Source organism: Athene cunicularia (assembly GCF_003259725.1).
Source record: "Athene cunicularia isolate RWA chromosome 10 unlocalized genomic scaffold, athCun1 chr10_part1, whole genome shotgun sequence".
NCBI lineage: Eukaryota > Metazoa > Chordata > Aves > Strigiformes > Strigidae > Athene > Athene cunicularia.
Window position 1 is genome coordinate 101233 of NW_020799112.1, and position 21372 is coordinate 122604.

The 21372-nt window shown below is 55.7% G+C and overlaps 1 protein-coding gene across 2 annotated transcripts in view; it reads right to left on the reverse strand.

The window, feature by feature from the left end:
- The window catches only part of SHF (Src homology 2 domain containing F), a 16578-nt gene extending 12548 nt beyond the window's left edge, over positions 1 to 4030 (reverse strand). For both annotated transcript variants that reach the window (XM_026856002.1, XM_026856001.1), the window contains exons 1-3: positions 4012 to 4030; positions 2798 to 2927; positions 1544 to 1762 (exon numbers count right to left, since the gene is read on the reverse strand). In XM_026856002.1, coding sequence (XP_026711803.1) covers positions 1544 to 1762; positions 2798 to 2927; positions 4012 to 4017 — 355 coding nt within the window. In that variant the 5' untranslated portion in view covers positions 4018 to 4030. The remainder of the gene's footprint in view (positions 1 to 1543; positions 1763 to 2797; positions 2928 to 4011) is intronic.
- Between the last annotated feature and the right edge of the window lie 17342 nt (positions 4031 to 21372).

Consider the following 21372-nt stretch of genomic DNA (forward strand, 5'->3'; position numbering starts at 1 on the left):
TGCAAGGGAAAGAGAGAGAAAGAGAAAGAAAAAGAGAGAAAGAGAGGGCTTAGAAAAAACCATCAGCAACAGCAGGCCCATGGAGAAGGAGAACAGCTGTGGGGTGAAAGACCTGAGGACTAAATTCCCAGGACCCCTACACCAGCTTGGCCAACTCGTCCCCCCCCAGCACCAAGCAGAGACAGGCCTGACCTAGGGTACATCCTGATGGAGAGACCCTGCTCCTCCATCAGCCTTCCCAGCTGACCCTCTCTGGGGTGGGGGGGAGCGTGCGATCACCCCAGTCCCACGTGCACAACCCTGGCTGAGCATCCCATTGCTCTCTGTCTTGCCCTGGGTGCTTCCCAGCCCCACCACGGGCCCCACATTCCCCTGCCAGGACCAGCAGGTTGTCAACTCATGCCAGTACCAGCTGCCTGTCAGCAGGGCTCTCACAGGCCCCCCAGGGGGGAATGGGTCAGCAGAGAGGTTCCAGCATTACAGGAGGGGAGAAACGCCCTGCAAGCCACAGCAGGTCAGAACGTGGCCCAGGACAAGGCAACCTGACTCCCTCAAGACTCGGGAGTGAGCTTGAAGCACTCTAGGGAGCACATGTGAGCCAGACCTGTGAACACGCCACCTCCAACCAGGAACACGGAGCAAGGTGGCAGATCTGCCCAGATCCTTCAGCACAGACATTTCAGCACAAACCCAGCCCTGCAGCATGCTGCGTTTCATGATGGAGCCCGAGCCGAACCCGCAACACAGCCCGCCATGGGTGCTGGCCCCTGCGCCCAGCCGAGTCCCAGAAGCACAAGTGTAACCCCAGGCACTAAGACTCCGTGGCGTCTAGCCCAGCACACGCATCTCCAGCTCACAGAGCCCAAACCCAAAAGGTGAACCACTGCCAAGCCTGAATCTCCACGTCTCTCTCCACCAGCATCTCCGCGCAGTGCTGACAACCACCGGCTTGAGCACCTCGCATGCCAGCTGCAGCGCAGACGCACAATGCTGCAATTAAAATGCATCCTATATAAGAGCGTGGCAATTAGCCAGCACTAGTGGAAGAGCCAGCGCTAATGCGCAGCATGGATTTCCTCATTAAAAAACACAAACACAATCGATCCCACAGCACAGATAAATAGGTCAGGACGATCGCCTGGCCAAAGGCTCCTGGGGGAGCACCCAGCTGTCATCCTGTCCCAAGGAAGGAGAGATCTGCTTGAGCCCAGGGTCAAGGCTCCCCCCGGAAATTCGAGGCTGGGGGGGTTAACTTGCACAGGAGGCTATGATCAGTCAGAGGGAGGAAGAAACAAGAGATGGGCACTAGATAGGCTGTCAATGCAGCTCCATCCACTCCTCCATGCAGCCTGGCTCCCCGCTGAAGAGAAACAGCTTCTGCAAGTGCATGAGTGCTCCCCAAGCCATGAAAATGCAAAGGCCAACACTACTGACCCCCAAAAGACAAAGGAACCCCAGGGAGCCAGCTTCCCCCTTTCAAAACACAACTCATCAGTTGCTCTGTGGCTGCTATCCATCCTTCACGGCTGCTCCTATCACTCACCTGCAAAGGCTTTGGAGATCCGCTCCTTCTTCCACTCCCAGGGCTGGTCGTACTCCTCGGGCGGCCGCTCGTCGTCCTCAGGCAGCCGGGACTCCCTGGGCCTGGGGCAAGCTGGGCGGTCACCCTCCATGTCCAGCCCTCCAAGGACAGGCTCGTAGGGAGTGTCATAGAGGGGCAGCGGCCGGGCAGGAGCCTCCCGTAAGCCCTTCTGGCGGATCTCTAGCAGCAGAAGAGGGAAAAGACTGTAAGTTTTTTGCCCAACATATCTGGGCACGGTTGCCAAAGCCCTGCTAATGAAAGGGCTCAATTTCACCCGAGGATGATGTGGAATGGGGAGCATCAGCGATGGAGGAGACCCCCCAGACCTCCAGCAAGCACCTGCCAGAAGCAGGGGAGTTGCTGGGCCCCCGGGTCCTTAGCAGTCTGCAGCACCAAGATGCCTCCACTCCCCACAGTACAACACCCCCACTCTCACATAGCCCTGCAAAGAGGGGTCCATGGGGACGGAGCATCCCAGAGACTGATTCCCTGCAATGATAGAGGTTGGGTTTCTCCCCTGGACACCCAACGTGGCTAGTTTAATAAAACATCCTTCCCTCGAGCAAAACAAGTTTCTCCCACAGACATGAGCAGACTCTTTGCCACTTGCCGATTTTTCCAAGAAATTTGACTGTCTAGTCCAAAAAGCCACATGAGCTTTCCAGAAAGCACTCGTTCCAGGAAAAACCACAGAACTGCAAAGCAGAGCCAGAGCCTGGAGCATGCAAGCCGGCATGACCACCCTGCAGGCACTGCGTCCTTCGGGAGGGCATGCTCTCACCTCACCTGCTTCCAGCCCACTGGTGACCCTGCTGCTGCAGCAGACAACGGCACACTCTGGCCCGGTCCTAACCAAATTAAATAGCTCCCACATCCATCTTAGTTTTATACCAGACACTTCGAACATCAGGTCTCTCCTGGCTCAGCCCAGAAAGCAGGCACTGTGGTCCCAGGGGGCCGCATTGCAGGAAGAAATATCGAGGTGCCTTTATTGCTTGGGTAGCAATGAGTGCTCTGGCTATGGCAGACCCATCGCACGTGGCTAGAGCTGTGAAAATTTGCCTGCAAAGTGGCTGTGCACCACCACAGTGATCACCCAAGTTCACCTTGATTGGGGGACCCAGTGCTGTTATGGGACTGCAAGGAACAGAGTACAGTGGCCACCAAATTCACATAGCAGGGTCCAGAGGTGCAAAGAGGGGCTTTCCACCTTACCAGCCATCATCTTCTGGGCTTCATAAGGCTCCATGTATCCATCGTTCTCCGTCACCTTCTCCAGCCCTGCCTGGCTACCAGCCACCTGTGCCGCATCAAAAGGATCTGCGTAGTCCTCCAGGACAGCCAGCTGGAAGAGAAGAAGGGTAGGAGAAGGGTTAGAGCACTCCCTGCCTTTTTGGGCAGGCTCAGGGACCAGCTGAAGCCCCTTAAAACCTCATCACAAGCTCTGCTAGCAGCAGCTAGAGTGGCAGCCCTGCTGAGCAGGTGCTGGCAGCCGGCGGCTTTCCAGGCACCAGCACTCGGCCGTGGAAATGCTCCAGCCTTTGTCCCGAAAGCTGGGACAGAGCCAAGGAGAGCAGAAGGCGGCCCAGCCTCCTCCCTTACCATCGGCTCAGCACTGCCAGGGCCTGCGCAGACGCCCTGGCAAAGCTACCACTGCGGTGCAGGGCTGCCGACGGTGCCATCCCCACCGTCCCCCACCCCACAGCAGATGCTCTCCCTGCACGCAGCCACATTTCCTCACCCAAGGTGGAGAAGGGGTGCAGACCCCAGTACAGGGGCATCAGCTGGCACTGGCATGATGGGAACTAACTGATTATTTTCCAGGGCTCCTGCAGGCTCGTTTGAAGATGTTTCTTAAGAGGGGCCAAGAACAAACTATGGCTTCCTCTCCAGTCCCTCCCATGCCCCCACAGCATCCCTACTTGCATCCCTAATAACAAGACAATGCTTCTCCATGTGATCAGGAGCCACCAGGAAGCAAGACCAAGAGCTGGCACAAAAAGCCTGAGGTTTGCCCTTACTAACAAAAATGGGACAATCCTGCAGCAGGATATGGGGCATGTCCCAGAGCTTGATTCCCTCCAGCACTGGAGCCACACGCCTGCTCTGGCCCCTCAACAGCTTCCCACCTGGAGCAGCCCATTGCATGACGCTGCAGCCCCCGGCAAGCCTGGAGCTGTACATCCCACAGCCAGCCCCAAAGCCTGGATCCCAAAACAAGGCCAGGCAATATTTCCAGCAGGGTCCAAGTGCACCCAAGCACCTTTGCTGGGGTCTGCTCGCCCACCAGGCTGCAAACCACAGGCTGGCCCAGCCGGTGAGATGGGTTTTGCCACTACAATGGCAGCTACGTAGAGCTCCAAGATCAAACGGCCTGAGCATGGTGTGGTGGCTACCTAACCCCACCCAGCAGCAGGTTCTGTCCTCACCACCATGCTGTCCCTGCTCCTGGCCAGCCTTGGAGACCAGGGCTGTTCAAGCATTCCTCTCCAGCTCCCATAATCGGCTTAAAGCAAAACACTTCTTCCTGTGCAAAACGGTCCGACAATAGCCTCGAGTGGCAAAACCCAGCAGGAAAAGGGAACAGGAACTGGAGCTGTAAACACCTCCGCACGGCCGAGCCTTCACACCACTCTGAGCTGTGGGAGGAACGCAGCTCTCCAACTCCTCACCACCTCCTCCGTATGCGTCCCGGCTCCCAGCTCCTGGGGTGGCCACAGCAGCGGGGAGCCGGGGCAGCTCTCCAAGCCCAGCCCCTCCATACCGGGACACGAATGAGCAGCAAAGCATCATCCCTGGAGCAAACCTGGCCAGCCACAGGGCTCACAGCCCCCTAGGCAAGCACAACACAGGCTCAAACATGAAAGCCAGAAGACACTCTCATCCCTTGGCCAGGCAGCAGCACAACAGATGGCTGCTCAGGGTACCGGCCTCTGCCGGATGAGAGGGAAAGAACAAAACCTCCCACTGGCTCTGCAGGCAGGGCAGGGTGCCAGCAAGCCGGGATGGGGCTGCAGGAGCAGCCAGTCCCTGGCTTTGCAGCGGGAGATGGGAAATCTGCTCTTGCCTCCATCATCCAAGGGAGACATGGCACCACTCAGGCCCCACTGGGCACTGGGAACACCAAGGGGCAATGCTGAGCCCAGGGGGCTGCAGCCCTTTGCCACCACTGGTGCAAAGCCCCCCAGTGAAATCTTAAAGTAACTGGTGACTTTTGCAGCTGCTTGGTTGCTAGGACCCAACCTGACACCCACGGGGCAGGGAGATGAGTGACAGTGACAGTAAATTCACTGCAGGAGGTCCCTCTCTTCTCTAAACACCCTTTTCCTCTCCATGGCAAAGAGGGGCTCAGCCTGCAACAAGCGGGCGCTTCCCTGCTCCGTCCCGAGGGCAGATCAGTGCCCACTGCTCCAAACAGCTGGAGATGCCAGGGGCTGCACCCACGCCTCAAGAAGCTGCAAAGAGGCTTCCGCTCCTCTGCAAGGACATCTGCAGAGCACAGCCCCATGCTGGCGACAGCTCATTCTCACAAGCGCTAGTGCCAAGGGAGGCAGGAGCATGCAGGCAGGTGTCCCGACACGCACAAACGCACAGGCTTGACACGTGAGCGCCTGCGAGGCGGGCAGATGGGCAGCGCCATGCCCGATGCTCACCCTCTGCAAAGAGCTCTCATGGCTCCAACAGTGCTGCGGGGCTGTGAAACGCAGTTTGTGGACCCTCCTGGGCTCAGAAACGAGTTGCCTTCTCATTCTTCCTGCCCTGAGCCCAGCCTGCCTGCATTCAAACCTGCCACGAACCCCATCTCCTAGACGCATTTTGCTAGACATAGACACAGCTTGCTGCTGGCACCAGTCCTGAACCCTCCCTCTCACCCCATAAACACAGAGCAGCTTCAGACAAGACAGGGCACCAGCACAGCAGCTCAGCAGCTCAGAGACTCCTCTGCACACCCTGGTCGTGCTTCCCAACTAGACGAAAACTCCCCTCTGTGTTTCCTCAGCACTCAGGTCTGGCTTCTCAGGGAGGAACACACAAGCTCCAGCAAGCTCACAAAGTGCTCCCCCACTCAGATGCCTCGAGGTCTAGAAAGCAGAGGATGGTGGAGCATCATAACACCTCTCTGCTGAGACTGCTAAAACTGGGTATTTTGCTTGCAGGGGGGTGCAGAGACACTCAGCAACAATTAGATGGGGTCTATGCAGGCAAGATGTGGTTTGCTGGGCTTAGCTCAGACCCAGAGCAAACGGCTCAGATCAGAGGCTTCAGTCTCCAAGCTCCCTACGTTTGGTGGGGTTTTGCCACACCGGCTTTACTCCTCCATTATCTCAAGGATCCCTCTTTGTAGGAGCGAAGCTTCCCCACAACAGGGTGCTGAGAACATAAACCCATTCATTTCTAAAATGGTCAGATTATTACAGTAGAGAGCCACAGAAAAGCTGGGAAGGTGACTCCTAACTGTGTCCAGGAGCACTGTGACCTTGGGGTGCACAGCCAAGCAAGCGGGAACAGTACGCCGAGCCCCAGGGCTGGGGTGGCCAGAGGATCCAGCCGGTGCCCGGAATGGAGCAGAGCTCTTAGAGGGCAGACGGTGGGGACCACGCAATTATTGATTGCATCTTAACACCCTTGCAAGTGGGGCGAAATTAAGGTTGCCTGGGAAACTGCATCTCTGACATTTCCTAATCTCAGCGCTGGACTTGACAAGCCCTGCCGGGCTCCCTGCAGCAGCCACGGTGCATGCAGCCACTCCCCCAGCACAGGAGGGGCCACAGCCGCTGGCGGGGCAGTTCCCAGGGGTGCCCCAGACCCCTCCCCCAGTGCGGTCACAGGCCAGGCATTTCCATGCTTTGCTCACCTCCCGCGTCGTGGAGACTGATGCTCACCACCCGCCACTCAGATGCCTAGGTACCGAGGCACCGCCTGCTCATACACACAACAAGCTTTGCTAGATTTGAAATAATATGGTTGCAAAGCAAAAGCCTGACACACAGGGTCACCATCCCAGGGCAGCTCTTGGTTTCAGAGAACAGCTGGGCACCGCCAGCACATGGACACACGTCCTCTTTGTGCACGTGAGTGTTTTTCACACATTTATCTGCCGTGGCAGTGCACACCAAGATCCCTGCTGCAGTATTGAGGCTGGTCTCACTCTATTATGCCAACTGTAAGAAAAAAAGAAAATCAAAAGAAAATTAAGGCAAAGGACCAGATCATCACTGGATTCTCACAGTAAAACAGCTTTTGTGCTGCCCACCAGTGAAGGCGACAGACGGCAGCTCTCCCAGAGCATTCACAGTTCAGAGGCCAAGATCCAAGGACAGAGCTGGGGCTCTTCACCCCATCCTGCCTACAGACAACATCCTACCTGCCACCACCTTTTGTCATAACAAGATGCTTCACTCTATAGAGAGGTCCCCAGAGGACACCTGGGGAGATCCTTTACTTTAGAAACAAGTTTCTTGACCTGGAGATAAAACGTGTTTGGGGTCCCCCCAGGAGATTTCTGGGTTTAACACTCGAGCCACTCTGAGTTATAATCAAACTCAGTTCTTTCACTCTGCCAGGTGCAAAATTTTCCCAGTTTCACACATCTTGCAGCTTGGCTTTCAGTGGATGCCAAAGCCAAACCCAAAACCAAACCTAGCACTGGCCTTCCAAGAAGGGTCCAGCCTGCAGCCCATGGGGGACAGCTGGGTCAGGCAGGGAGCCCACGGCTGCACCCATGGCACAGGAGGATGGAGCGCGGGGCAGACGGCACGGCATCGCGCAGGATGACTCAGTTTGGGGAGGTTCTCACAGGAAAGACACACGCCCAAGAGCTTCCTGGCCGGCTGTTCCCACACCCCGCAGCACTGACCCTGCTCTCCCAGCAAAAACACCAGCAACCAGTCCCGGCGGGCATGAGACAAAGATGTCCCCAGGCAGATCCCCAACCCAGTACCCAAACATGCTGCTCCCTGGGAACAGGCGTCCCCATGCAGGGAGATCCCTCACCACATCTCTCCCCACTGCATCCTGGTGGCATTTCTCCTCATGTCTAACGTCCAAACATGGCAGAGAAGACATCTCCAGAGTACTTGCCTTGCTCAGGTGAGCCATATAGGGCCACTCCATCGTCCACTGCTGTAGAGAAAGGCCTGCCCAGACCAAGCAGATGGAGAAGGACCTGTGTTGGTCCCCACCATGTCCAGCAAGCATTTCTAATGAAGTAGAAGCCACTGCAGAGCTCACTTTAAGCACATCCCCACAAGATGCTGAAGATCCCACACAAGGCAGGAAGATGTGACAACTCATGGTATAACAGCAAAGCACCACATGGCCCAGTCAGGAAGGATGCCATTGCTGGGATGTTCCTGCCCTGTCTTCAATTCTCCAGAACGGGCAGGGCAGCTACAGCAGGCACAGGGCTCCCAGGCAACACGATCGGTTCCCCAACCTCAACGCAGCACCCGTACCGCAAACCACATGGCCTCGGCCAAACCACACAAGCAGGAAGTGGTGGCCGACCTTCTTCCACTTCTGTCCCTCCTCGTCCTCCCCGCTCAGAAGGGCTGCACATTTTATTAGTGCTTTTCACCGTCAATCATTAGCAAAAAACTCTCTGCTCCAGCAGCCTCACCTGCACCTAGAATTGTACTTGTCCCTTCATCTTCAACATCACCACAACTCAAGGCCCACACCCATGGGCTTTCTGGAGTCCCAGTCCCTGCGGAGGGTAAGGAACAGTACCCGCCACCTCTTCCTAAGCACGGGAGCTACAACCATCGTCTCGGCTTGAAGAATTCAGCAGAAGCTCCAGCCCAGCCCTGATGTGCCTCCCCCGCTCCAGGACACCTTGACATTGTCACCAAGAGTGAGGGCCACAAGCATCAGCATTCCCCCAGCAGGTGCCTCCACCCTCCTGGGGCACTACCACAGCCTCGCAGCACCTCCCACCGCCCAGCCCAACATCAAGGCCAGCAGATGGCAGCTGCAAAGGGCGCTCAAGCCCAACAGAGATGCTCCACGTGGTAGAGGCTCCCCAGCTCCTCCAGGGAAATTGATTTAATGGACAGCTGCATGCGCTATCAAATACTCCTGCTTTATCTCTGCCTTCACTCAGCCTCCAGAGCTCTGCCTGTGTCCATCACGTACTGGAGCCCTGAAGAATTAGAAACCTCCTCCCCACAGAGGCACTCAGGGGATTGGGAGATAATCTAATTGCCGTCTATCTTGGATAAAATGAAGGGTCTTCTTTGGCCTAGTGCTGTTAGCAGGGTTTCCCTGAACACATCCCAGCTTTTGGCTTTTCCCTAAACTTCCCAGCTTATCCCCAGCCCTCAGATGCCGGCACAGCCCTGTCTGTACCTGCTGGCAGTCCCCACTTCCTGCAGCTCCTGCTCAGCCTTTTGCACATCACAGCCCGAGTCCTTCCCATGTCCACCACCTGCCCCTGGTCCCTCTGATCCCACACATGCATATTCCAGAGGAAAAACCATCAAGCCTGCCTCAGCAAACCACATCACCACACCAGCACCTCCAGTCCCCACTGCCAGTGCCCTCTTCCCCCTCCTCCTCCTCCTCTGCTGCCCACAGCAGCCAATCTACAGGATCCCAGATCAGAAGAGGGTTTCTGCTGGGCCCCTCTGGAAACCTCCCAAAGGCGATTAGTCAGTACAAGCAGCTTTCCAAGATCCAGGAGCGACAAGTTTTTCTATCTGCTTAAAATACTCCCAAGCAGCTTTTACCCCACGCTTGTTCCGTCGTTCTGCCCGGCGATGCCAGGACCACGGATGGAATCATTACATCCACCATTCCCTACACCAGCCAGATCTGCAATCCCGTCGAGTTTGCTCGACAAGCCCTGTCTTGCAGGCGGCAGTGCTGGCGGGCACTAATTACCCCTCCTGCCTTTATTTGCACAGTCCCCCATCAACCTCTCCGCCAAGAGGCCCGGCACCGACGGCGGCAGCCCCGGCAGGTTTAATCCCTCAACAGGGTCCTTGTGCCGCTCAGAGCCTGTCTCCCCACGGGGAGTTTCTCCCCAGCTCCTGCCTCTTGCCGGGGACGTTCCTGGCCTCCTTCCTGGCCGGCAGGGCCAGGCTCCACTCTCACCCCTGAGAAGTCGTCTGGGAGGCAGCAGACAAAGAGGCGCTGAGGCTCCCTGACAAAGCAGCTCAGGGGCACCCGGCCGCCGCCGCTGGCACGGGCAGGCTCCGGCAAGCAGGCAGAGGGAGATCTGCGGGGCTGGGCACGGAGTGGAAGGAGGCCCAGGGCCACCAGCCCCAGCGTTGGAGACCACCGGCGACGGTCCTGTGCCGCGCCAGGCCTTCCCAGGCTGGAAGGTCTTCAGTTGTGTGGGAAGTCCCCTGGGGTGCAGCCCATGGAGGGCTGGATTTCCCAGGAGGGGCCGGTGGTGACAAGCGTGCAGAGCAGGGCAGCGGCGCCGGGAGCAGCATGTTGGAGCGCGGCAGCAGAGGCCGAGGCCGCTGCGGTGGCAAACAGCACGTTTACACGTTCTGACTGTTACCCCACACGCACCCCGTCACCAGCCACCGCCACCCCTGCCCACTCCCCGCCCAGGACAGACAGTTTTCCCATGCCCTCCTAACCCCCGGGGCACCGCCCTGCCTCCAGTCCTACACCCCCAAATCCTCCACACCCCTTCCTAAGCGCACACCATCACCCAAATCTGCTCCCGACCCTGCTTGCGGGCTGAATCCCCTGAAGGCCATGGTCAGCCACACCTGAAAGGGAAGGGGGACAGATGGAGGCAGGATGCTCTGAAAGTGGGACCACCGCAGAGGTGGAGCCATGCAGAGGCACAGGGTGAGGGGGGAGAGGTGCCACAGTGTGGTCCTGCCCATCCCCACACCATGAGCCAGCCTCCTACCCCAATGTGGGAACTGATGCGGGGATGTGGCTGCCGGCGTGCCTGCTGCAGGGAGGAGAGCATGTCTGGAGAGAGACGCTTCTCCTGGTGACCTCCCTTCCTTCCAGCTCCTGTGCAGGAGGAGAGCTGGGATGGGGCTGCAGAGCTTAGCCTCCTGTGCCAGCCTGGCACAGCACATGCCAAACGCCTGCCCAGTAAGCCCACTGAGTCCCAGATTTGCTGATTTATTGAGTACGCACACACTCCACTCTCCTGCCCAAGAAACCCAGCCAGATCCCCCAGGTCCGAATGGACATTAATGGAGCTTCCTCCCTAGGGAGAAAACAGCCAGGGCACCCAGAAACCAAGACTGGAAATCTCAGAGCATAGGGAGTGCAGGACACGAAAGGCATCAGGAGAAAGAGCATCTGCCGGGAACAGCAGTGTTTGAGGTCTAGCAGCAGACCTCGGTCCTGGCAGATGCAAATGATGAGATTGTTATTAAAATGCAGAAAAGAGAGAGATTCTCAATAAATCTGTCTGTCCAGCATTCAGGAGGAAGCAGGATGCAAGGCTGGTGGCACATTAGACTGAGTGTACTTCTACCCTCTGTCAGTAACCAAGGAGGATGTTCAGCAACATCTGTTAGAGATGTCTCTTATTAAATCCTCAGGCCTGGAAAACACATGCTCAGTGTCTCCTGAGAGGTGACCAAGGAGGGATCTAGCTTGTGGTGGTGCTTTTTTTAAAAAATCACTGCCACACCAGAGGAATTGCAGAGGTCCTTCCTTCCCATCCCATTCCATCACATCCCTCCCATTGCTCTGTCCTCGGAGAGGCAGCTGCCCCAGGGCTATGCTGGGGATCGGAGAGGGTCTGTGGTCTGAGCCCACCCAGGACTCCAGCACCTCCTCATAATTTTCTGGGCCTGTTTCTCTTCCAAATTCCTCTGAGGCCTTTTGGTAGGTGCATACATGGCCCAACATAGCCCTGTTCTCTGTTCTGTGCCCCATGGGGTATCCCCTTCCTCACCTGAGGCTTCAGCAGAGCCCAGAGTGACATCAGGAAGATCCCTGGACCCACCTGAGCCCTCGGATTTGAGCTTCCCCTGGATATTGACTTCCCCTGGGCCAAACCACCCAAACACCAACATGGGGTGAGAAGAACATAGGTGGGGTGGGAGCTCCACTCAGGAGGCTTCTTGGGGAGTGCTTCAGGAGTTTTGAAGCATAAGTCTGGAAGGAGACTGAATGAGCTGCTGACACCCTGCATGGCTTCGCACAGCCACAGGCTGCTCATATTTTTTCTGCAGTCATGATGAGACACTAGCGACATCCCTCCATTCACAGCAGTTCGTTTCAGGTTTGAAGAAGCAGCGACAGATTTCTGCATTTGCACTGCCAAAGCCAAGCTCCATCTGCGTCTCACGCTGCAGCTGGTGTTGCTCCAATCCCCAACTGTTTACATCCCTCGTGCCTGATGCACGTTGGGACCCATGTTTGATGCCTGCACCGTAGAGACTGGCCCCGATACCACAACCGTGGCCTGCAATGCCTGTGAGTCACCGTGGCCCACTGGATGGCTGTGACAGATGGCTGTCACATAGCATCGCTTGCGTCGGGACGGGAGGGGGATGCGGGGTGGGACTGGCAGACGGGTGAGGATCGGGAAGTACACACTGCGCCACTTGCATGCCAGACTCCACATTTCGGCTGCGGGAAGCCCCCCCGCTGGGATGCACAGCCCCGGGGGGTGCCCACTGCTCATGCAGCCCACGGACCCCCCAAGAAGGGGGGAAGGACCATGGGGGAGCCACCGCACACATAGTCCTCAGTCAGGAGGAGAACAACCCATGGCTGCACAGAAGTGATTTTTGGCTCTCTCTTACGGACTGCGGGAACAGGGGACACAGGAGGCCTCTGCAGTGGCCTTCAAGGACCCAGGCTGAATCTCTGCACCAGAAGCTCTGCTCACACCCTCTTCTCCATCTTTGGAGGGTCCAGGAGCTCTTCTCTGTCATCTCTGGGCTGGAGCTCATAGCACAGCCCTTCCTCTCACCAGAGGCAGCAATTCTCTGCTCGCTGGCGTAAACACTTCCCTGGCAGGTCAGAGCATGCACCAGGAAGAAAAAGCCAGGCAACATCTTCCGTGCTCCTGGCAGCCCTGCGGAGTGCTGCATGCGTCCTCAGCCCTCATCCGTCCTCCCGGGTGTGAGGAGGCTGCTTCAGCCACCCCACGTGCTCCTTGTGCTCACCCATAGCTGGGAACAGGAGCCCTGTTTGGCAGCCGGTGCAGGACCTTCTCTGGGTCTGGGAGGGCTCAGACCACGTCGTCCTGCTAACCCCTCCCTTCCAGTTTAGCCCTGGGTGTTGTGAATGCAGTCCAGCGTCCCCCAGGCAGCAGCTTTGGGTGACTCAGAGGAGAAGGTCTCTGCTCCTGCATGCTCTTGAGGAGGTACTGGAAGATGATTCACCCACGGGTGATGTGGGGGCTGAATTTAGCCAATGTGTCACTTGAGTCAGACGCTGGGTCGGCTGCTACCCCTGACACCAGCATCTCCCCTGGCTTGCAGGGAAGCCTGCAGCCCCTTGAATCTCCTGATACTTCTTTTGCAGGTTCAAATAAAGACCATCCCCAGGAGCTTAGAAATGTCTGTGGTGACTCCAGCCCCTTCCCCCCTACATAAGCCCTGTTGTGCAGTGCAGCAGGGACTGGGAGGATGTCACATCTGCTGGATGACAACTCAACCTCCCCGAAGGTCTGGGTACAGCAGGGAATGTAAGGACTGGAAGGTGGCAACTCTGCAACACCAAAAATGCTTCCCAGGAGGCAGCCAGGGAGCCCCAGGCTGATAAACGACACATCTGTTCTCTGCAAATGAACAAAATTTGGCATAAGGAGTAGGAAACTGGCATCGTTAGGGGACAGATGGATAAATATGACATATTGGGTAAGAGTCGACACAGCTCTCTTAAAGTGAATTTCTTTTTTCCAAAGCTAGTGGCTGTCTTGTAAAGAACCAGCAGGGTGATCCAGCTGGGAGAGGTCACCTGCATCTCCACAAGCAGATCCTTTGAGGAGATGAGGTCATTAGAAACATGACAAAATCTGCTAATAATATTGAATTATTCTGGATACTGCAGATTAATGGTAAGAATTGCAGGAGGACTTTCAGAAGCTAAGGAATTTGGCAATAAAACGAGGCAACAGCCAGTGTCAGGGAAGTGACATACATGGGGAAACCAAGCGCAGCCTTACGTCTAAAGCGATAGGCTCTGAGACCATGAGCTCTGACAGTCCATGAAAAACCCCCCTCAGCACTCAGCAGAGGCCAAAACCGCAGAAGTTCTCCATCAGAAATGATAGAAAGGGTTAGGAAAAGGTAGAGATGACATCAGAGGTGCCACTATTCCCTGGTCAGTCCCAGCCTGTGTCAGTCCTGGTCCCTCCATCCTGAGGATACATCAGAGCTGGAAAATGTGGAGAACGGTGACAGAATGATGAAAGGCTTCTGCACATGGGATGTATGATGGACCAGGGGTTTTTGGCATGGAAAAGGGACAACTGGCCTAACGGGGCAGAGTTTGCACATCTGGGGAAGAGTGAGCAGACTAGTAGATCAGGTGGTTCTGTGCACAGCAGCCCTCCCTGCCACGGGCTGCTGCAGATGCTATGTGGTTTAGGAACAAGACTGGACAAATACACAGAAAGAAATCCATCAAGCACCACCAAATACAAAGACCAGCACAAGGACCCTTGCAAATATTTAGAGGAAGGGATCATGACCAGGGGGAATGTTGCACCAGGAGACCATCAAAGACGGGGCAGGGGGTGAGATGGGCCTCTCTCACCACAGCAGCTGCCCACATGCAGGGGGATGCTGCTCCCAGATACACCATGCAGGCAGCATGCTTTCATTTGGCAAGCCATTCCCAGGCTGGAAACACCTCTATTCCAGCAGCCCCTCATCCACACACCAAGTGCATCCCCCACCAGTTGCCCCATAGCTTTTAAGAGCCTGCAAGCCGTGTTCATCCCTTCCAGATATCCCAGCTCCCATCAGGCTGGAAGGAAATGGCCATGCCCAGCCATCTCAGCTTGCTGCTGGGTGCCCTGGGGAGAGCGGGGAGCAGTCTGGTGTGGAAGGGCAGCTCTGCACAAGGTGCTCTGCAGCCCTCTCTCACCATGACCTGCTGCAATGGGTTGCACAGAGGTGGCAAGGGCCAAGACAACTGGTAAGTTGAGGGAAAGCAAGGAGGAACATGAAGAACATTGGCCCACACGAAGTCCCGTGTATGATGTGACATGTTACTGCCCCCCGGCACCACAAACTAGGACATTTCTGCATCAACACTCACACATGTCTGTCCAGACATGCAGGATATGCCCAAAGCATGTGTGTTCACCAAAAGGAGAAAATTCTTGTGGACACTTTTTACAGCTCCCCAACCTTTCTGTCAAAAGAATTCATTATGCATTTGATAATGCAATTGAAACCATGCTAATTCACCAAAAGAAGAGACGACAACTCGCTGACAGACATCTGCCAGCTCAGAGGCAGTTGTCTCGTTGCCTCAGCTGCACTGAGAGTCTTTTCTGCCTCTGCTCTCTGTGCTGACATCCCTTTGCACATCCATGACCCTGAGCGTCACAACTGCTCTCTGGTATGATCCGTTATTTCATTAACACTTGACGATGTGTGGAGAGCTGTGAGCAACTCCATTTCCACAAATCCAGGCGTAGCACCCTGGAAATGGGCCAGCAAGGGAGCTGGGTGACAGATCCAAGAGAAAAATGACTTCAGGACTGACATCCAGAGGGTAAGAAATGCTTTTTTCACTGACAAATGCCAGGTATGGGCTTGAGGGAAATTTCCAAACAGCACTCTTTGGCATTATTATTTTTTCTGTAAAATCATTTCACATGGGCTTAAGCCCTGAAGAAGCCACACTCAGTGCCTGTGGGGACAGGGCAGCCAAGCTGCAGGTGGTCTCAGTATTTCCCCTGCAAAACCAGGCTCATGGCACGGAAACCTCATGACAGATGCCTGGCGGCAACAGCTATATTATATCATGCAGATCTCATGGCCTCATCCAGCTACCTGCTTTCCCACCCTGCCCAGCCAGGGTGACCCTTTCAGGGCTCCAGCCGTAGCATAAATTCAACCCCTTCATTGCTGGCCCTGCGGTGGGAAAGGCAGGGAGGAGCATCTGCATCTGTGGGGTATGATTTGCTCCTATCAGGAGGCTTGACCCTGCAAGGGCACAGCACTCTCCAGGTGGGATAAGATGCCTGAATTCCTCCTCTGAATGAACAAAGGAAGCGGGACCAGCTGAGAGAGCACAGATCTGAACTCAATAGCAAGTGGTAAAGTGGAATTGATTGGAGCCGCCTGCACTCATCGATCTGAGGCAGAGCAAACTAAGGAGCTGAAGCATTTGCAGCTCAATCAGAGCGACGTGCTGGTTGGAGACCTGTGCTCTGGGGCTGGCAGGGGACCTGTGTGCCCCAGGAAAGTGTTAATGGTGGGTTTGATTAATCCAGCTGCAATGGCCACGCTCACACAGCTGAGTCCTTCTCCAGACAGACTCTCACTAGCTTTACGTTGCCTAGAGGGTGTGAACCACCCCTGGAATCCCTCTTATATCTCTTAATAGGGCTGTCATCAACCGTCAGGAAGATGAATGCCCATCTGTGGACCAGAGCAAACCAGGGGCCATTCCCCCTACGCAGAGGGGAACAGTTGATTTTGCCACCAACTCAGCCCTGCGTTTCCAAAAGGGCTGGGAGGCAAAAAAATGAAGGTGAATTCCGAGGTGAGTGCAAGATGTGGAAAGGTGAGGGCGGGGCTCCTGTTTTCTGCCCATTTAGCATCACAAATAGGGGTTAGGAGGTGGCTGTGTGCAGGCTATAAATCCCTGCTGTGGCGCAGACAAAGGCAGAGTGAGAGCTCAGGCTGGCAGCTGGAATGATGCAGGGCACACATGAACATGTGGCAACGTTTATATAGGGGTGCGGGGTGGATGACTCTCCCCTGGGGTGATTTTATCACATCTCATCTTCAGTAGATGCTGGACCCACAAGGAAAGGGCTTGAGACTCCAGGCTTTGTGCTCCCTGGAGGTGGGACAGGACAGCTTTGGTGAATCTCTGCCCCATACATTCTGGATACCATCTTCCTTGATCTCTGAACGTTGGAGCCAAGCAAAGGGATCCCAAAACATAATCAAGCAGAAAATCTGTCTGCTGTAGCCTGTTTGCCTGCCCTACATAGCGCTGGGAGACTGGAAAATGACACATCTCCAGGGAGTTTAATGCTGTCATCAGCCCCTTGGCTGCACCATGGCAAGAGATCTGAGCACCCAGACATCTGCAGGACAAGGGCAGCTGAGCTGCAGAGGTGGGGTCACCACAACCCCTGAATCTCAAGGCATGAGCCTGTGGAGGGGAGAGGTCCTTGTGCTGCCCCGTGCCTGGTATCTCATGCCTTCCTCCAAGCTGAGCTGGTGGTGTCACAATGCCACTGAGCTGAGCTGTGGCACAGCAAGGACAAGCCCAGCTCCATGCTGGCCTGCTCTCCTGCGCGGCCCTGGACAATTGCTGTGCTGGGTCAGCGCTGCTGTGGTGGGGAAGAAGCACCCAAGAGAGAAGGTGGGATGGTGTGAAGATGTGAGGCACTGCTGGCAGGATGTGCTGCCCAAGCCTGGTGGGGATGGAGAACCTACAGCAACATGCATAGTGACCAGGGAATTCCTCCTTGGGCACTTGCATGGGCAGGCAGAGTGAGACCCCTGAGGTTGGTGTCCACCACGGTCTTGATCCCAACTCTTGGCCTGGTGTGGCGCAGGGATGATGTTTGTGTGGGTGCGTGCCGGGCGCTGCTCGCTTGGTGTGCATGGTGCAGGCTCCGCAGCGGGCAGGGAGGAGGCAGCAGGGCTCGTGCTCTGGGTGCTCGGCAGATGCTTCTAGACGGGGGAAGCTGGCAGAATAACAATGATCTCAACTGCTGGAACAGGCATGACTGAGATAAACGCTGCAGCTATAAGGAGGAGTCAGCCAAACATGGAAGTGAGCAGCGAGGTGGCGAGTGCACACGGAGATAAGTGGCAGGGGCCTGGCAGGTGCAGAAGAGGAGGCACAAAACTGCTGCCACCCATCACTGACAGTGGTGGCCCTGTCCCAGCACAGCTTCCTCCCCATGGGCTGCCTTCCCCAATGGGATTCGGCTACGACGACTCTGATGAAATTGTGCCAGGTTGTCAGGGCCCCAACAGCCCATTGCTGCGTGCTTTTGTCCATAAGGTGCTTTTCTCCGAGCCCTCTGCTGCCCATGGGTTGCGTTCAATGGGATTTTAAAGGTGCCTGAAATGTCAAAATGCCAGTGCAGCCAGGCAGAGAGTGTCGCTGGGCCCAGATGTTGCCACTCCATGGCACAAACATAAATCTTCCTGCTGGCACAGGGACAAGAGCAATTCATCACTGTGTGGCTGTCTCAGCTGTTGAGTGGCCTCCCCAGCTGTTGCCTTGCTGGGGCAGACCCTGGCCTCCTCCTCTCCCCATCTCAAGGGGGCAGATGGGAGGCAGAGAGATCCCCCCACCTCCTCTTTTGGTCTTAGATCCCTAAACCAGCCCCAGGAACAGCACTGCTGCCTGGGGAGGCAGGACAGAAGCCAGTGCTGCAAGGAGGCGCTCCGTGTTTTACTGGGATAGAAAACTATGCACTAATACAGGCCAGCACTCATCTCTGGGTATTCAGAGGCCATAAATTCAGCTTGCAATTTACTCTGCTGCTGGAAGCCCACCTTTCTTCCTAAGGAAATCAGAGCAATTCCACTGACTTGTACTATATAGCCCACTATCCCCCATTCCCATACTCACAGGCACTGCCAGGCCAGCACAGCGTGCTGGAGCAAGACCAGGCCAGTGGAGTGTCCTGGAGCTACAATAATTTTGGAAGTGAAGGTTTAGGTGGGATTCGGGGGAGAAGTGTCCTTCTGAAGAAGTGTCTGTACATCTGAGCTGGGAGACAGTTGCAAGCAACCTGATACAGCTCTGTCCCCAACATCCATCTCCTCGTCCTCCTCTAGCTCATGACATATGTGCACCGAGGACTCAAGGAGGACTCAAGCATTTTATACGTGAATGTTCAGCTGTGATGCTCTTGAGAGGCTTTATAACCCTACAACAGTGCATGAGATGCTCCTGGTTCTTCTAAAGCCCAATCTTCTAAGGGCAGAGACACGTGTCTCCTACCAGTAATGCTGCACCCACTTTAGGTCCAGCATGAGGACACAGATGCTGTCCTAATTTTGGTTGTGACAAAGCTAATATTTTTTTTCCTTCTTAGTACCTAGAATGGTGCTGTGTTTTGGATTCATTATGGGATTTGGAATGAGAAGAATGTTGATAATGCACTGATGGTTTTGGCTGTTGCTAAGAGATGAAGGACTTTCAACTTCTCATGTCCTGCCAGTGTGCAGGTACACAAGAAGCTGGCAGGGAGCAGAGCCAGAGCAATGGACCCAAACTGGCCGATGAAATATTCCATATCATATAACATCATGCTCAGTGTTTAGATGAGAGTTGATCGGGAATCTTACTCTGGCTTCCAGGACTGTGGTTTTGGGATTCTCTCTGTTCTGGAATTGCTAGTCAGGAATGAGCTGGGCACTGGTCAGCAGGTGGTGAGCATTTGCATTGCACATTACTCATTTGTATTTATTATTATTATTATTATTATTATTATTATTATTATTATTATTATCATCATCATCATCATCCTTGTTATTTTATTTCAGTTATTAAATTGGTTTGATCTCAACCTACGAGTCTCCTTACCCCTACCCCTCCAGCTTCACTGCAGGGTAGGGGAGGGGGAGCGAGTGGCTGTGTGGTGTCTGGATGCTGGCCAGATTTAAACCATGACAGACGGTGACAGGGTTGGTCACAGATGAGCAAGAGCAGGTCCCTGCAGCCCTGTGGGAGGGACAGGCTGGGATGCTTGGAGTGAGGACAAGGGAGAAGAGCAGCACTGGGATGGGAGGGCGATACCAAAAAGCACACAGACACCCAGGTCATTCAGAGATACCACCAAAAAGTCCCTCCTCCAGCACCTCCTGGTCAGCTAGGTTGGATGATGTGGGGAGCATCTCCCATTATAAAGGTTCCCACCAGTGCTGAGGGACCAACATGTGCACCAGTGCCTAGGACAAGGCAACAGCAAAGAGGCGGATGGGAGAAAGAGGTAGGCACAGACAAAGGGAAGACACAAAAGCCGTTCTGTCTTCCTCCACCACTCTGAGCTCTTTTGGGTTGGATACGAGCAAGATGAGGAGCTCAGGGTGGCAGGAGTAATTACTTCATGGAGTAATCAAGGTGTACAGGGCTTGGGGTGTTGACTGACAGCCGGCTGAACAGGAGCCAGCATTGTGCCCAGGTGGCCAAGAAGGGCTTGTATCCGCAATAGCATGGCCAGCAGGGACAGGGAAGTTGATCTGAGCCCTGTGCTCGGCACTGGTGAGGCTGCCCCTCGATGAGTGGGTTCAGTTTTGGGCCCCTCACCCCAAAAAGGCCATTGAATGACTCAAGCGTGGCCAGAGAAGGGCAACGGAGCTGGGGCAGGGTCTGGAGCACAGGTCTGCTGGGGAGCGGCTGAGGAAACTGGGGGGGTTCAGTCTGGAGAAGAGGAGGCTGAGGGGAGACCTCCTGGCCCTCTGCAGCTCACTGACAGGAGGGTGCAGAGAGGGGGGATGAGTCTCTGGAGCCAAGGACCCAGCGCCAGGCCCCAAGGGAATGGCCTCAAGCTGCCCAGGGCAGGGTCAGGCTGGCTCTGAGGAAGGATTTCTGTGCAGAAGGGGCTGTTGGGCGTTGGAATGGGCTGCCCAGGGCAGGGGGGGGAGTCCCCGGGATCCCTGGAGGGGTTGAAGAGTCGGGCTGAGCCAGCGCTGAGGGATCTGGTGGAGTTGGGAACGGTCAGGGTGAGGGTCATGCTCAGACTGGAGGAACTTCAAGGGCTTTTCCAACCCAGATGATTCTGTGATTCCTCTGGTTTGCCCCAAGCCTCAGGAAGGCTCATTTAGATTTAGGATTCACCAGCTGCAGCAGATATACAAGGACGAACGTGGTGCAGGGTTGCAGGAGGCCTCTGCCTCTTCCAGCACCCCCTCACACACAAGCAAACCACGCAGAGGTGTGCGGGTGATGCCAAGCGATGGGCTCCCTGCACCTGCAGGAACAGAGGTTTCTGTGACCAGCTCTTCCCTCTGACGCAGCACAGAGGTGTGCGTCATTGTCCGAGCCACTTGACTGCTTCCAAATGCCACGATCCCTCTAAAAAGGTGGTAACACAAAGAAATCCTTTTGATCCCAGGTGTTTCGAATTCTTTGCATATCTGTGAAAATAAAAGAGCCTTTGATGCTTGGAGCACTGTACAAATCAGAAGGAGCAGTGACAGCAAACAGCCATTAACTATTAATGTTTCACCAGGAAGAAAGAGGAACCCCAGCTCCGACTGATACCTGCCACTGTTTTGGGCCACAAAGACAATTTCATCGTTAGCCACGCGTCTGTAGGCACCACCCCGGTGTGCCCAGTGCTTAATGCCGCAGTGAAAAGAAACTTCATTGCCAGAGAGACCCCCCGGGGGTGAGAGGTGGGATCAGAGCCGGAGTGGGCACAGACCGAGGGGGAGGCCTGGGGCAGGAGCTTGGGGGGGTCGTTACGGCGGGAGCGGCGCCAAGGGCAGCGTCTGGAGTCGGGGCGAGGCCAGAGAGGGCCGGTTGGGGTTAGGCGGGGGATCAGAGAGGGGTGAACCCACGGCGAGGCTGAGGCGGAGACGGGGCTGGGGCCCAGGGAAGGAAGAGGGTGGCGCTGCCGGGGGTGAGGAGCGGGGATCAGGGCCAGCCCGGGGTGCGGGGTGACTCCGAGCCAGACTCCAGGC